This window comes from Malania oleifera, chromosome 4, assembly GCF_029873635.1.
Source record: "Malania oleifera isolate guangnan ecotype guangnan chromosome 4, ASM2987363v1, whole genome shotgun sequence".
Classification (NCBI taxonomy): domain Eukaryota; kingdom Viridiplantae; phylum Streptophyta; class Magnoliopsida; order Santalales; family Ximeniaceae; genus Malania; species Malania oleifera.
The window spans coordinates 122,016,357-122,034,110 of NC_080420.1; the positions used below are offsets into that span (position 1 = coordinate 122,016,357).

At 38.2% G+C, this 17,754-nt stretch overlaps 1 protein-coding gene across 2 annotated transcripts; it reads right to left on the minus strand.

Annotated features, from left to right (window-relative positions):
- Window positions 1–2,747: 2,747 nt before the first annotated feature.
- On the minus strand, window positions 2,748–7,796 carry LOC131154292 (uncharacterized). Of its 2 annotated transcripts, XM_058106972.1 has the most exons (10): window positions 7,210–7,628; window positions 5,284–5,811; window positions 5,093–5,158; window positions 4,706–4,872; window positions 4,453–4,609; window positions 4,268–4,358; window positions 4,120–4,160; window positions 3,769–3,972; window positions 3,545–3,649; window positions 2,748–3,447 (listed from the first exon to the last, which is right to left on the minus strand). In XM_058106972.1, the coding sequence occupies exons 1-10, from the start codon at window positions 7,336–7,338 to the stop codon at window positions 3,151–3,153; spliced, it is 1,785 nt and encodes a 594-aa protein (XP_057962955.1). In that variant the 5' UTR covers window positions 7,339–7,628; the 3' UTR covers window positions 2,748–3,150. The 2 variants fall into 2 exon arrangements, with proteins under 2 accessions (XP_057962955.1, XP_057962954.1); XM_058106971.1 differs by having other exon boundaries at window positions 3,769–4,160; window positions 7,210–7,796.
- Window positions 7,797–17,754: the final 9,958 nt, after the last annotated feature.

The following is a 17,754-nucleotide window of genomic DNA, read 5'->3' on the forward strand; positions in this document are numbered from 1 at the left end:
TTGATTCGATTAGGGATTAGTGTTAATCGAAAAATTCAGTTAATTTAGTCAATTAAGTAAATTCGGCCGAACTGACCATTTGCACACCCCTACTTTAATGTCACTGTAAAACTATTTCAACAATTGAATTTTGTAGCAAAGGAGCTCAAATGTAAAAATGGTTATTGAATGATTAAATAAAAATCAAATCGATAATAAAATATATTCAAAATTTCAAAACAAAATTGAACTAGAAAAATGGTTAACCAATTTTTCATTTTGATTTGATTTGATTTTTCAATTTTTCATACACAGACCTAATGCTTTCAAGTGCAACGTAAGCGTAAAATACACTAATGTTTTCTAAAATTTGCAAAAGAGACACATAAATCTAATTTAGTAGTTATAAAAAATTTCCAAAACTATGTTGCAAGGTGACAATTTCCCACCACCTCGGCTAGTAGGAATGCCAATCCTCCTTGGTGCTGCAAGTAGGGGTAGGCATGGTTCAATTAACCGAGCCATTACCCTTGAACCATTAACTGAACCGAATTTTCGATTCACTAGAAAATGCAAATCAAACCAAACAATTTAAAATGATTAACCGAAATTTGGTAAACTAGTTTTTTGACAATATTCATTGGTTAATTAAATCGAACTGTTATGCATAATTTAAAATTTTAAAGTCACTATAAATAAAATTTTTCTTTCATAATAATCGATATATAAATTTAAAATATTCAAAATAAAAATATGGACATGAATATTATATCAATACATTTTTTAAAATTTAAATTACTAAATTTTAAATAATTTATATTTTTAAAATATATTTAGAGTATATTGGATCGGTTTGATTAATTGTAGTTACTGAATGGACCGTATCAAAATCCAATCGATAACCAAACAATAAAAAAAAAATTGAATTGAAACTGAACCAAAAATGGCTAACCGGATTTTCGGTTTAATTTTGTTGGATTTTACGGTTTGGTTTTCCATTTTCCTTGGCCACCTAAGTAAAGAACCAGTGAAGGGGATCCACTGGACGCAAGACACGTGCCAAACCGTGGAGTGGGAGTCCGATGATGGGGCCCGGGAGAGGACTGGAGAGGAACAGGGATCAATCAATCGAGGGGGGACAGGTCAGCGAGGGTGAGGACGTCATCGACGTCAGGGGCAAAGGTCGCGTCGTCCGACGAGACATCAGAGTTGATAGACAAGCCTCTCTGGCGGATGACGTGGCGGACAGATCGGACGGTCGACAGCGACTCTCACTCTTGGGAACACGCACCAGACCAGACAGACAGTATCGCGCGCGATGCGCGGGAGCTTTCTCTGTGCTCCCACGTCAACCACTCCCCCAAATCATCGTACCGCGTGGGACCCGCGCCGCAGGGAATCATCTCCCACATCCATTGTGCAAATTTATTTTTATCTTTTTTACTCATTATTTATTTATTTATTTTGCTTAACTAATATATATTATTTATTTTATTTTTTACATCTATTTTCCAAAAATGTCTACACCCCAATTTCTTTCTTCAAAATGGCCACGAAATTTAAAAATAAAAATTAAATATATGGGAAATCCTCAATAAATGTATTTTTATTTTTCTTTATTATTGCAAGAATTATTTTATCATAGACTTGGAATTAAATTTTGAACAAAAAATATATATTTTTGACATTAAATAATTAAATAACAAACTTATTCTCTTCTTTTTTTTACTTGTAAATTAAAAATTAAAAAATAAATTAAAAGGCAAAAGAGTAAAACTATTATTTAATACATTAGAAAATAATATTGAAAAAAAAAAAGAAGATAAGGTGCAGTTGGTATGGGTGAGTCAGGATAGAGGGGGAAAGGTGACCAATACTTATGACTTTGAAGGCAGGCCTCATCTGATCAAAAGGGTGGGTAGAAGCATCTTAGGGTACAGAAGGCAGAGTCTCCAATAGTGAGGCTCATGCAAGTTAGAAAAGAAAAGAAAAGAAAAGAAGAGAAAAAAAGAGGGGTTGGCAAAGAAGGAGCCATGAGTTTCCATTTATAGAGCCACTGAAAATTCAATACAAACCCTAGAATTAGATTTTCAATATAAAATGCAAACTGCCAAAGTCATTGCAGGGTGCAGGTCACGTCTGTGTGTGGAACCCTACCATATGCCACCTTAATACAAAGTCACACCCACATATTTAATGAATCCAAGCATCGAGCCTAGTGGTTATGGAGGTATTTATGACAAAATGAGCCAATTTGATCTTTCACGACAAAGTGACAGAAGGAATTGACATGAAACGAGTTATTAGTCGAGTAACAGATCACTTCGGAATGGTATATCCATCACACATTCTAGGTTAAGTAAAAACTAGGTTTAGAGTAAGCCACATCTACATTAATTTTGGTAGGAACTTTCAATGCCTTGCTAGGAATGGAGGAGCCCATGGATGGGCTTGATATACATGGGTGAACACCAACCTGACCCTAAAGCTTAAGCTTATTGGATCTTAAGCCTAACTATGTATATAAGCATCCATCATCCATTCTAATTTTCCAATGCAGGACAAGCTCACAAATGGAATTCTCAACATACCTCCCTAGGTGGAGGTTTAGGGTTTGATCCCTCTTGAGTGTTATTTTTTCCCGATTTTTGAAGGGAAGATTTAGGATTCGATCCCCCTTGAGCGTTATTTTTTCCCGATTTTTTAAGGGAAAGGGCGATCATTGGGTATCTTCAAAATAAATGAATATGCATGAGGCTGCATAAAAATTTTTGAAAGTTAAAGACAAACTTTTCACTTTTTATTTAACCTTTTAAAGTGTCACTTTTCTCTAGAGTCTGAATAGTTCAACATCTGCAACTTGTTCAGGAAAAACAAAAAATGATACAAAGTCTGATAGAACAACCTCCTGTCTGCATAAAAACTAAAAGTTGTTCATCAATTTAAGACGAGGTTTAGAAACAAAAGAAAGTGTCACAATTAGACTAACTTATACATACTACAAGTACAGAAGTCAGGCCTCAGACAAGTATTCCTAAATCCTGAAGCCTGAATTTCGAAAACATCTCTGAAGAAGGGAGGAACATTCTACCCATGGTTATACAGTTTGGGGTCACATGGAAGTGGCGTAAAATTTCCATCTTCGAATCGGATTCTGGTATCCATTCTGGTTTATTTATGGTTTTGGCCGCTTCCAGGGCCTCCCAGAGTTAGAACCACACCTTGAAGATCACTTCCAAGACTTGATTCTCTGTCTAAAGATGGAGAGGCTCCAACCATTTGGGATGAATGCGTGACTTGAGCTCGCCGGAAGCTATGGCTGGACTCTGCCACAGACAGTGGGACCTGCTGCTGAGAAGGCCTGAGAATTGTTGGACACCCGTTGTTCAATTTTGGGAATGGTTGTGCATTGGTTGGGGAAGATATGTTTTGGGCAGGAGCAGCCCCTCTCAGGACAATCCCAGGTCCCTGGTTGATAAAATAAGTTTCAAATTGAGTTAAAAACACTTGAACAAAGTTAAGAGTATGAAATTTTCTATGGTTATGTTGAGTCTCGGAAGCTTACGGGTGCAAATAAGACTCCTCTGAATAGTTTGCCATTAACCATTGCAGTCATCAGGTAACCCGAGTCAAAAACTCCATCAACCTTTCCTCGAATCTCAGCTCCAATCTAAGGCAATTGAGTCAAACAATAAGGTATGAACAAATGTCACTACAGGATAAAAAAATCCAAGTTAAACATAACGTGAGGAAGGCTAAAGTAGTGGAGAGAAAAATTTGGTGACGTACGAGGTTTTGAATGGGGACTTTGCTTGCCGGGTGTTGAGATTCTTGTCCATCTGCTTGAGAAACATGAAGAAATTGATCTGGATTCAGCTTTTTGGGATGTTCTCCCAATGATTGGAAATCCTGCGATGTTCTTCGGACAATTCCATGATTTGTTTGGCTATTTGTCGTGTTCTTAGACTGACAATTGATTGGGATCTGACGTTGCTGCTTAAACAAAGGAAATCCATGAGAAGCCGAGACAGAATCTATGGCTTTCGGCACTGGTGTTTGTTCTTGATCAGATTGGGATGGAGATGAATTCTGGGAAAGGGAAAGTGAATGCTCTTCTTGTTCAGAGTCAACCTCCCATACCTTTGAATTACTGGTTCTTCTCCTCTTAGGATGCAATGTATCTAGAAAAAATGGAAAGGAAAAGAAAAGAATTGAAGTTGTATCATGCCTTTGGATCTCCGCATGTACTCAATGGAAGGAAATTTTTTTTTTCCCATTCAGGACCAACCTGAACTGAATCGAAAGGAGTGTTTCAACTCTAATTCTGGGTCATGAGCTCCCTTTCTTGATGCTCCATTCCTCCCCAAAACCATGATTTTCTGTTATGAAGCATAAACAATAAGCTCACATTATGGAAACAAATGCAAAAAAGAAATGGAAGGAGTTAAAATCTGTCTTAATGAAAATTCGTACCGAGCAATTTTCTGATTCTGCTGACAATCTTCTCTTCCCATGGTTCAAATGGTTTCCAAATATTTTGCATAAGGAAATGTTGTACCGGCCATTGGGATGCTCGGCTCCAAGCTGCAGAACAAGTAATTCATTGAGAGGACGCTCATCCTCCCCGCAACTGCAAGTAAAGAACTAGTGAGTAAAGAAACAAAAATTTTAGACGCAGGAGTGACCATACGGAAAGGGAGGAAAGAAGATGACAAAATGAATTTACCCTCCATAAATGACTATGTCTGAATCAGCAACAATGGCTGTATGAGAAAACCGTCCTTGTGGTTGCTGGCCACGTATCTCGAGCTGAGTCCATGAACAAGAACTTATGTCAAGAACCCAAATATCGTTGTAATAGTGCTTGTCACCGACACCTCCAATGATATAGACCTGCACAATCACGAATTGCGTATAACTTTTCTCTTTTCAGTCTCAGATTTTGAATACCACATAAGATTTTGAACATCACTAAATATAATTTGTAAGAATTCAAAAGCAGAGAGTCCTCTCTGATGGCACTAAAGTTTGTTTATTGAAAACCACACAGCTATCCATAGTGAAATCTGCTCATTTCAAGAAGTCAAAGGCTATGAAAAAGTAATTGACTTGCCTTTGTCCCAATACTAACAGCTGCATGACCTGCTCTAACACCAGGTGATGATCCTTGAACTGCCAACTGTCAAGATACAATTCAACCAGCAACTAATTAGTTTAGTTCGAAAATTTTTTTGTTCTGAGTTTTTATCAATTCATTTATTGTTGTAATGCTGAAACTATTATACAAAGCAGGGAAGTTCATACCCTTGACCAGGTTAGCGTGTCCATATCAAACATATCAACATTGCCATGATAGCGATCGCCACAGTCCCCACCATAAACGAAGAGCTTGTCCCCTATTGCAACAGCACTGTGACTATCCCTGGGGACAGGAACATTTCCCTTCACTTCAGGAGAAGTCCATTGCATTGTCTTTAAGTCAAGAATATGAAAATCATTCAAGTAATTTCCTTCCCCTTCACCGCTCCCCCCAAATATGACCAGTTTCTCATCACCAATAAGTGTGGCAGTGTGACTTTCACGAGGAGAAGGTGGAGACCCTCGGCATTCGGGTTGGGTCCATTCCTTTGAGCCAAGGTCCAGCACATGGAGATCATTTACCTTCCTAGAACCATTTGTACCCCCAAAAACTATCATCCGATGCCCCACGATCACAGCACTGTGACTATCTCTCGGGCCTGGCCCATGACCCACAGTTGCAAGAGTGCTCCATGCCATTGAATCGAGGTTTAGCACTAGGACATCACTAAAATGCAATCCCCCACAACATCCCTGAAATGGTTAGGCAGAAAAGATTAAAAACCGGCAGAAAGGGGAATGCTGACTGAATGTGCATTCGTAGAAGAAGAAGTTTGGAGGATGACAGGTTCCCCTTCTCATATAATAATATCTTGGTCCCCTAACATTGGATAACTTTGCAATTTGAACAGAAAACATGACGAAATCAAGTAATAAAATTCAATTCCAGTCCCCCTCGATCCCATCCCATGCCTACGTACTAAACAAGTAGTTGATTCCATGATTGACCAAATAGAATGATCAGCATCAAACAGTGAAAAGATCTAGTTCCTAGCAGACTGCAATTCTAAATCTGACAATAAAATGCATTAAGCGGTTGAAACAGGTGGGATAATCTGTGCATGTCATTGTTTGCAAATAAAATTATTCTAAATAGAAATCATCTAATGATTGATCCCACCTTCAACAACTATGATGCTTAGATTTATAGAAATCATCTAATGATTGATCCCACCTTCAGCAACTATGATGGTTAGATTTTCCATTCTGTTAATGGGCAAACTCAGGCAAGAAGCTCAACCCAGTCATCAAGTTCTTTCTCATGAAACATGTTCAAGAAAGAAACAACAATCCGACTATTTCTTGAAAGCCCTCCTTGTGAGAAAAGGGGAAAGGGAAAAAAGAAAAGCAAGCATTAAAATGAAATATATATATATATATATATATATATATATATAAATATTCTAGTAGAAAGAATTGTTTAAGCAAAAATACAAGAACCTTATGTGCATCATGAATGTTCTCACGTAACAATAATTTTATAACTAAAAAGAAGAAGAAGAGTTTGCTGGGTACAAAAGTAAGAAGGAAAAGGAAGAACTAAAGGGGGGAAGATGGAAAATGAAAAGCATTTCTATATGAAGAAGGCAAGACGACTATTGCCATGCTACCGCATAACGGTCCTACAGATTAGAGGCAACAAAACCAAAACAAACTTCAGACAGTATTACAGTAGAAACAAAAGAGCTGGGAGAAATAAGGAAAGAACTAAAAACCTGAGAAGAAAGTTTCTTTGTCATTAGCCAAAGATAACCATATCTCAAAATGTTAGAAAAAAAAAAAAAGAATTAAACCAATTTTTTTTTTTTTTATAAAAAGGAAGACAAACACAAACAATAGCAGAGTTCACTACCCAAAAAAATGGAAAAAAAAGAAGAGAAGAAGAAGTATATATATCTAAGAAATAAAAATAATAGCAGAGGATGTGTATTGAGCTAACAATTTGATTGAATAAGTCATATAATTTATAAGCGGAATGAACAAAACCAAAGACACCCCACTTAAGAACAGCATCAGCAGAATCATAGATCACACAGATATCATAATGAAAACAAGTCAAAAAGAAGAAATTTTAGTGAATATTAAGCATACCCCAAATGCATAAACAGCTCCATTAGAATAGCAAGCAGAGTGCCCCCATCTTTCAGAAGGATTAAAACCCAAAACCTTTGGGTACAGCCACATTGCCTTCTTCCTTGCTAGTTCACCTCCAACAGACATCTCTCTCTCTGTCTCTCTCTCTCACTCCCTCTTTGGTTAGAATAAGTTCTAATTCAAGTCTAATGCAGTGCTTGACAAAGACGAAGAAACAGGGGAAGAAAGAAACAGAGGGTCAAAAGAGGACACGAACAAGCCAAGTGATCTATCAACTATCAGTGTCGATAGACATGAAAAGATGGGCGCTTTCACGTCCAAATCACTGTGGCAACCAACAACAACAACAGAAGGTTGTGGTGAAAACAACATATTTCTATATTATTATTTCCCTTCCTCACAATCTACACAACACAAAACAAAACCCTTCTTGGGTTTTACATCATAGCTCTAGTTTTTCTTCAGATGTAATATAAAAATGGAGAGAGAGAGAGAGAGAGGGAGAGAGAGTTGAAGAATACAAAGTGCTGTAAAATCATGAAAATGGGACTCTTGAATTCTTTTCTTGCTTATTTTATTAGTCTGTTGGTGCTTAGTTGTTTTTTCCACCTTTATTTTTCCTCACTTGTCCAGCTGAAAATGATGGGGGTGTGGGGGCATTTGGGTTGTGGGAAATGATGGGAGGGCGTTTGGGTTCTTGGTTTTTTGTTTTTTTTTTTTTTTAGGGTTTATGTGTTCTGAGGTTAATTGGTTTGCTTTTCTCTCTTTAGACTTCATGGGTTATCCTTTATTTCTTTCTTTGCTGTAGTAAGATGATTCTTGGGATTGATGGAAGTGAAGTTTTTCCCCTCTCACCCCAATTTTCAAGGCGGGTTATTGATGTTGATCTAGAAATGTCTCTTCTCAAGGGTCCTTGGGAAAGTGTGGGGCTTTGTGTTATGGGATTTCTTTTTTGAGTTTTGGGAAATGGGTTTGTGTTGTTTCTCTCAAAAGGTTGAAGGTTTCTCTTGAAATTCGATCTTATCTCACTTTGTTTATGGAGAATTATGCAGTGTACTTCTATACTATTTGTGCATTTATTATTTAGATGTGAGACCAGTAAGATTTCCACTTAGAAATGAGTGATATCCCTGGGCTATCTGTATTGTATCTATCTAACAAAAAATTTTAAATATTCTTTTAGAAGGACCACTATAATTAAGGTTTTTTAATCAATAAAATCATTCTAAATAGTAAGTTTAACCAATTTAAATAGGTCTCATTTGGTGGAATTCATATGATATTCGCCGATTAAAATGATCTCATCAGTCCGAGAGACCTAATGGAAGCATAACTTGGTTATTAAAAATAACTTAATTTTTTTCCCGTATATAACATGCAAAGTAAATAGACAAGGACACTATTTTATATTTAGAGAGAGTTTGGATTTAAATTTATACAAAATTTGATAAAATATGATATAAAATTATACTGTTATTTATTCATATCTATCCAACTCCTTACTCCCAAATTTCCGTGTATATGAATTTCTAAGTTTATCTTAAACAATGATTGAATTGATTTCTCCATCAATTGTGCTTGAATGAAATAGACAAGGTTAGAACAGTCCAAACTCAGTTTGTATAGTCAAGGTTCCATCCTAGACCTAGCTGGAAAACAAAAGAGATTGGCAAGGCCTACAACTCACTGAAATTTCAACACATGAAAGTTCCTAAACCCATATTGTGTCTGCAAGGCAAGTGGGTTAGGCTGAATGTGCCTGAAAAATATGTATATGCATAAGAAAACAAATGCCTATTTTATCATTAATCAATTTCATACATGCCATTATTCAAGGTTAATCAGTATTCTTTAAGCATATATGACTCCATCATTTGTTGGCCTTCCTTCAACTTGATAAGTCAATTTACTCATGCTTTAGTTGTTCATTTTAGAATTTAACAATTGATGTAGGAATGGAATTTTCTTTTTCTAAATGATTATTTGTTGAAAAATAATCTCTCGCTAATCACTTAGATATGTTTGGATAAAAGATTTTATGCAGGAAAAGAAAAGGGAAGAAATATAAGGAAGAAACTCATTTTCCCTTATATTTTCCTTCTCTATTAAATATTATCAAAAATGAAAGTTTATTCTAATATGACCAAAAATCAGGAAAAAAAAAAACTAAATGTTAATGATGTGTAAGATCAAATTTTTATTTATAGATTTACTAAATCTTTTATTTCTTTTCTCATTTTCCTTGATAGCCAAACATGAATGTGAGGATTCCATGATATTTTTTTTTTTTCGTAATATTTTCTAAGTTTCAAACGGGGTCTTATTGTTGAAGAATCTTAGCATACAAATCATTTTGTTCTAGAATAAAATGTGACATTAGAATAAAGGATTATGTCAAAATGTAAGAATAGAACAAAGTAGAGAAATAGAAAATATAAAGAAAAAATTTATGTATAATTTTTTGTGATTTCAATAGGTGAATAAAAAATTACTATAAAAAGAAAAGCACAAAAGAAAGTACCAATGAGAATCATAAATCACGGAAATCAAATTCTTAAAAAAAAAATTCATGTATATTCAAGGAATGCTATATGTACTCATAAAAGTGCTTTCAGATGGTTAGTTCGAAGTATTTTTTTCTTTAAGATGAATAGTTTGACTATTGGATCACTCATTATTTAAGGGATGGAAAAATATAAAAGACAATAATCAACTTTTGAGGTCAAAAACCAATTTTATATGTAAGTTAACGGTCAATAACCATCTTATTTACGGAATTGAATCAAACTTAACACTCACAAGTGAATGTGATGGTATACTATATCATTAACCAACAAATTTTGAAATCGGTCATTTTTAGTAAAATGTGATAGCTTATTAGTGAATTCAAATACTTTTATACGCATACGTGTGCATATGCTTGTGTGGTCCGTGTATTTTTTTTTTTTCTTTTTTGCCTTTTTTGACTAGGTATGTGTCATGCCCCAAACCCACAGGTGGGTCCCAAGTGTGAATATAGTAACCTAACATGTCTCTATATCAATTAAATATACACGATACAATATCGAATGAGGGTCCAACCCCGTGGGGTACACGTAAACCCTATACCGATTCATATACATATCCATACTCATCAAATACACAACGGAAAATGTTCTTTCTATACATACATCATACCATACCGAAGCCTCACATCGATATTGTTGCCACTACAGTGTAGCGCACACCCATCGATGACCAGCCGAAAAGAACATGACATATTTCACACCCTCAGATATAGAGCTGAACACTCTCACACACGGTAATTAGTTGAGACATGACGTCAATGTACGGTAATTAGTCGCCACTAGGTGATTCAGCATACGGTAATTAGCTGCCACTAGTTAATTTACAAAACCTGAAACAATTTTGGAACTCATGTCCCTATACTCATTAGCGTATGGTAATTAGCCACCCCTAACTGTTTTTACAAAAACCTAGAACATTTTACATACAACCATTCATTCCACACTTATTTGGTATACATCAAATCATATCGTTTTCAGTTCAATAATATAGTTTAATACAAATATGGGTACGGTTATCTCAATTCTACTATTTTAATACAACATACGATTTCCCAAACAAAAAAGAGATGATACTCGAAACCCCCAATTTTTTTCGAAAACTGTAACCCAAAAATCCCGCATTTTCACTCAATAGATTTTCCCAAATAAATGGCCAAAATGTACATACAATCGTACACTATAGGTTTACCAATCCCGATTTTGAAAATAAACTGATACAAATATAATCCCCTTACCTTTTCTTGAATACTAAACTACGAACTCTACGGCTCCAAAACTACGAACCGAGACACCAAAACCTAAACAATAAAGAACAATACTTCCTTACAATTCTTACTACTACATATATACCGAAACGAAAATGAAATCGAACCCTTACCTCGATTTTGGATCAAAACCAGAAAATCCTCGAAATGACTTTTCGATCCACTATTCTCGAAGAGATTCTTCCCCTGATCCACGCAGTAACGTCTAATCGTTGAATCAAGCGACGAACAGCAAAGAATCGAAGAGAGAGAGAGAGAGAGAGAGAGAGAGAGAGAGAGAGAGAGAGAGAGAGAGAGAGATCCCGCTAGTTCTAGAGAAAGAGAGTGTGTGTGTGTTTGAGGTTTCTTAGCAACTAAGCAAAGCAATAGGATATTTATAGCCCCTTTGACCTGCCCAACCACGTCGACGAGATGGCGCCTTCGTTGACAAATCATCCATACATTTCATCAACGAACCAGCTCCTTCGGCGACGAACCCTACTCCGATATTTTACAACACTTTCGGTATCTCTTCGTCAACGAAGCTCTGAATTTCGACGACGAAGAGTATAAGGGCCTTCGTTGACAAGAACAATGGCTTCGTCGACGAAGCTTGCAAAATTTACCTTTTTACACTTTTTCATTTATTCAGTCTACATACCTCGGGTCGGGTTCTTACAACCTCCCCTCCTTACAAAAATTTCGTCCTCAAAATTTGCAATCTCTCATTTGCCTAGTCATCTACATTCCCATATGTATACCTGACTCTTAGGAAGAGCCGACGGCCACCCACATAGCATCCCCGTCCCAAATACATACATACCCTTACTTATAGCGGAGGAATACCGTAGTTACATACGTACACTGTCTCAACAACTCACAATATTACAAAACTCTCCCAAAGACTAACCACACAATACTACTATGATAACAGAGTATTACATACATACATGCCCATACCGACCCTGCTATCAACACAACTACTCAGAACAATTGTGGATATCTCTGGCATATTTCCGTCTCTAACTCCCTAGAAGCTTCCTCAACCGACTGATTCCACCACAGTACCTTCACTAACGGTATCTCCTTGGTACACAACTTCTGAACTTTACGGTCCATAATCTAAACGGGTATCTTTTTATACACCAAAGCATCCCCAATCTCTAAGGACTCGTAACTAATCACATACGATGGATCCGGCACGTACCTCCTCAACATGGATACGTGAAATACATCATGGATCCTCGAGAGTGCAAAGGTAGTGCAATCTTGTAGGCTACCGAACCCACTCGTTTCAGTACCTCATATGGTCCGATATACCTCGGGCTTAACTTTCCCTTCTTCCTGAACCTCATCACTCCTTTCATCGGACCGATCCTCAGAAATATCTTACCCGCAACCTCGAATTCCATCTCACGATGGCGAACATCCACGTAACTCTTTTGCCAACTCTAAGCTGATTTAATCTTATCCTTGATCAAACCAACCTTCTCAGTAGCCTGCTATATGAGTAAGGGCCCCAATACCTGCTATTCACCGACCTTATCGCAATACAAAGGAGATCGACACCTCCGACCATACAATGCCTAGAATGGTGCCATCCCGATACTAGCCTGGAAGCTGTTGTTATAGGTAAACTCCACCAATGGTAGAAAATGAATCCAACTACCACCAAAGTCTAATACACAAGCCCGTAACATATCCTCCAAGATTTGTATCATCCTCTCTAACTGTCCATCAGTCTAGGGGTGGAACACTGTACTGAATGTAAGTTTCGTCCCCTGTGCTTCTAGTAAGCTCTTTTAGAATCAAGAAGTGAATCTCGGGTCTCAATCTAAAACAATGGATATCGGTACCCCGCGCATCCTGACTACTTCCTATACGTACAAATCTGTTAGCCTACTCAAAGAGTAGCTAACCTTCATCAGTACAAAATAAGCAGATTTAGTCAATCTGTCCATGATTACCCAGATGACATTCTGCCCATGTAGTGCTGGTGGTAACTTGGTGACAAAGTCCATGGAAATATGCTCCCATTTCTACTCCGTAATACTCAATGGCTGCAATGGCCCTGCCGGCCTCTAATGTTCAGCCTTTACCTATTGACATGCTCCATAAATCGAGCAATCTCTCGTTTCATGCCACTCCACCAGAAAGAATCGTGCAAATCTCGATACATCTTCGTACTACCCAGATGTATAGTATACCAGTATACAAAGAACGATGTGCCTCCTACAGGATCGTCCTCTTTGTCCCCTCGTCGTTTGGAACACACAGCCTGGCCCCAAATCTCAGCACACCTCCCTTAGAGATGTTTAAATCTACAACCAATCCTTGCTGCACTTTCTCTACAACCTCAAATAACTCCGCATCATTAGCCTGCGCGACTTTAACCCTCTCAAATAATGTTGGCTAGATCACCAAGCTAGCAATGAAAGCCTGATGATTACCATCCACCAACTCCATGCCAAGACTTTCCAAATACCGTCTGATATAATGCTGACCTACTATGGCAGATACTGACACATGCTTTGACTTCCGAATCAACGCATCAGCTACCACGTTAGCCTTCCCCGGGTCATAGCTAATGGTGCAATCGTAGTCATTGATCAATTCCAACCACCTTCTCTGCTTCATGTTCAACTCCTTCTATGTGAAAAAGTATCTGAGGCTCTTGTGGTCTGTGAAGATCTCACAATGTACATTGTACAAGTAGTGTCTCTAGATTTTCAATACATATACTACTATCGCCAACTCTAAATCATGTGTCGGGTAATTCTTCTCGTGCTCCTTGAGTTGCCGAGAAGTATAAGCAATTACTTTTCCATGTTGCATCAGCACATATCCCAAACCCTTCAGCAATGCGTCATTGTAAATCACAAAACCACCATCTCCAAATGGGATGGTTAAAACCGGAGCAGTGACTAGTCGGTGTTTCAACTCCTGGAAACTCTGCTCACACTCATCGGTCCAATCAAATCTCACACCCTTCCTCTTCAACGGTGTCAAAGGGCGAGATAACTTAGAGAATCCCTCCACGAACCGCTAGTAGTGCCCAGCCAATCCTAGGAAACTTCGAACATCCTGCACGCTCTTCAATTTCACCCAGTCAATCACTGCTTTTATCTTTCCAGGATCAACTGAGATACCACCCTTCAACATAACATGGCCTAGAAATGCGACCAAATTTAGCCAGAACTCGCATTTCTTCAGCTTAGCATACAACTTCTTCTCCCGTAATACCTGAAGTACCAACCTCAGATGGTTTTCATGCTCTTCCGAACTCTTGGAATATACCAAAATATTGTCGATGAACACTACTACAAATTGATCCAAGTATTCATGGAAAACCCTGTTCATTAGGTTCATAAATACCGTCGATGCATTAGTCAACCCAAACGGCATGACCAAAAACTTGTAGTGACCGTATCTGGTTTGAAAAGCAATATTCGCAACATCCCTGGTCCTAACTCTCACTTGATGATACCCTGACCATAGATCGATCTTCGAAAAGACTTGTGTTCTTTGCAGCTGGTCAAACAAATCATCTATATGAGGCAATGGGTATTAGTTCTTCACTGTCACCTTATTAATCTCACAGTAATCAATGCACATTCGTATCGACTCGTCCTTCTTCCTCACGAACAATACTGGAGCTCCCTAGGGAGAAACACTAGGTCTGATAAAGCCCTTGTCCAGTAGTTCCTGCAACTAATCCTTCAACTCTCTAAGTTCAGCTGGAGCCTTTTGGTATAGAGCTTTAGAGATCGGTGTCTTACCTGACAGCAACTCGATCACCTCACGATCAGGAGGTAAACCGGGTAAGTCTTCCGGGAATACATCAAAAAATTTGTTAACCACTCAGATATCTTCAAGTTTCACATCATCTAGAGGTAGTTCCTTCACGCAAGCTAGGTACCCTTGACAACTCTCCAAGAGAAACCTTCTCGCCTGTATAGCCAACAGAATCTGTGGTGTCGAATGCACACATGATCCCACGAACTCATACTCCTGCTCCTTAGGAGGTCTGAACACTACTACCTTCCTACGACAATCAATCACTGTATAACTAGAGAATAACCAATCCATCCCCAATATGCCATCGAATCCATGCATGTTGTACACTACTAGGTTCCCTCGTAGCAACCTTCCCTGAATAACCACTGGGCAGTTCCCCAACATCTTACTACAGATTGTTCTACTCCCAGTCAGTGTAGCCACAGATAACCACTCATCCATCATTTGGGTTTCAACCCCACACAGTTTCACAAAACTAGCAGATATAAACGAATGGGTTGCTCCCGAATTAAATAAAAGAACAGCTCTATTTGAAAGCAATAACATGGTACCTACCACGTTCCCAGCGTGTTCCGCATCTGCTGGAGTAAGGGAGAACACCCTCACCAGAGCCATGTTTGCCTGACAGTTCCCCCAAGGCAACTGATTACTTCCACAGTTCTGATTCTGTGCAGGCATTTTTCTCCTCTGTGCTTGACAATTTCGAGACATATGGCCTACTTTGCCATAGTTGTAGCAGTCACCCTAGAACGGTAGGCATTCAGCATCGTGCATTTACGGCACTTAGCGCATAGTGCGGAAGATGGACCCCCATGAGAACTCTATCGCTCGGTATTCTGTTGATAACCCGAACTATAATTCTTCTTCTTCTTTCATTGTCCCAGTCGAGGACCAGTCTGAGAACCAGAAGATACTGGCCTCTTCCTCTGTTCTTGTACCACTTCATCTCCTTGAAGGTCGGCCTCGACTATAGCGACTTTATCTACCAGAACAGAAAACTCTTGGATCTGTAGTATTCCCACAAGCCTACGGACATCCTTCCTCAGACCCTTCTCGAACCTCTGAGCCTTCTCATACTCGTTCGAGACCAAGTATAACGCGAAACGAGATAGCTCGATATATTTAGTAGCCTATCTCTGCACCGTTAGGGTTCCCTGCACTAGGCTAGAGAACTCATTAGCCTTCGCGTCATGATTGGAAGCCAGGAAGTATCTCTCGAAAAATACCTCCTTGAAGAGGCTCCACGTCATATTAGATGGACTGACTCTCTACTTCTCAAGCAGACTCACCACCATCCAACATACTTCTGCTTCTCTTGCCAGCTAGAAGGTAGAATAGAGAACCTTCTGCTGGTCAGTATAGTGCAAAACTTCCAATATCTTCTCGGTCTTCTGCACCCAATTCTCTACTACTATTAGATTGGGTCCTCCCGTAAACGTCGGAGGGTGCATGCAGGTGAACCTCTTTATGGTACAACCCGTGTAACACCTTGAACCCTTAAACGCGGGTCCGATGCGTTATACCTGATAAAATCCTGATAATCCATAATTCATCATATACGCAGCGGAAAACATAAACATAATCTCCATATAATATAAAAACCATAATCAGTAATACCAGAGTTTACTACCCCCATATAACATCCTTACTATCCATCCAACACTTGCATTTCAAATTTACGTAACTCCCAATACATTTCAGTATTTTCACAATCATTCCTTACTCAAGAGCCTTAAAACATAAGGACATAAAACATAAACATTTACGTTCCCCAAAATTAACATAGAAATATACCCTTTTATTTTTCTATTTCCCAATAATTCTATAAAAATCTCGAGCTCTCAAAGCTCAATCTCGAGGAAATCCTGAAAAAGATAAATTCATATTCGGGTGAGATACATCTCAGTAAGGGAAGAAACCATATATTAAAATAGTGTGTGGCCAACATGAGTCTATATAACAACAAAATATTTAACATTTGAAAATCATTAACATAATTTCTGAAATCATTCTCTGAACCTACTCAATCACATGCAAAAGATTTAACCCACGAGATTACCTGAGGATAGGGGTGATTACCCGCTCATACAAGTAGCACCCCTCTGCTCTGATGTTTAGGCAACCAAAAGGTCACTAATAAACTCAGTAAGCTCTCAAATGTTAGATTGATCTAGTACTCACACCGTTCAATAATAGCTTGCCGGCAAAAGCTCCCAAGAATAGGGAAATTTACCCGTCCATACAAGTAGTTTCCCTCTACCCTAGCACGTTATGCAGCCTACTACCACACCTGATACAACTAGGGAACTCACCTTTCTCAGCAAGCCCTTGGGCGAAGAGTTTGCCTCGCCCAAACGTAACATGTTCTACTAGCATAAATACTGATAATACCATTATACATTATTTTGTCGATCATTATTATGTAATTCTCATCTGTTCATGTTCTCAACTTGACACATCGTAGCGTTTCACTTTACGTGGTTCTTTCCCATTTTACATCGTTCACATTTCACATTTCATTTCCATTTCATTCATTTCCATTTTCATTTCATGCTTATTTTTATTTTAATTCATAAATACTCGACATCTTTTCAACCGTGGTTGGTTAGCTTCGGCATTCTTTCAACCATGGTCGGCATCTTTTCAGCCGTAATTGGTTAGCTTCGGCATCTTTTCAATCGTGGTCGGCATCCTTTCAACCATGGTTGGTTAGCTTCGACATCTTTTCAGCCGTGGTTGGTTAGTTTCGGCATTCTTTCAACCGTGGTCGACATCTTTTCAGTCGTGGTTAGTTCCATGATTGCATTAATACTCACATGCAGCATATATCATATATCATTTTCGTACTCAGTTCATTTTCTGTATATCTTGCATCTCGTATATATAACATAATTTCACACAAAATTCTATTTACTCATGCCACACAATTTAAC

Bases quoted from the DNA above. Each gene is read 5' to 3' on its own strand.
- LOC131154292 (XM_058106971.1), bottom strand. From the start codon at position 7,338: ATGTCTGTTGGAGGTGAACTAGCAAGGAAGAAGGCAATGTGGCTGTAC. The intron at 4,359-4,452 runs GTACGAATTTTC...GCTTCATAACAG, and splicing joins CAGAATCAGAAAATTGCTCG to AAAATCATGGTTTTGGGGAG. The intron at 3,650-3,768 runs GTACGTCACCAA...CAATTGCCTTAG, and splicing joins AAGTCCCCATTCAAAACCTC to ATTGGAGCTGAGATTCGAGG.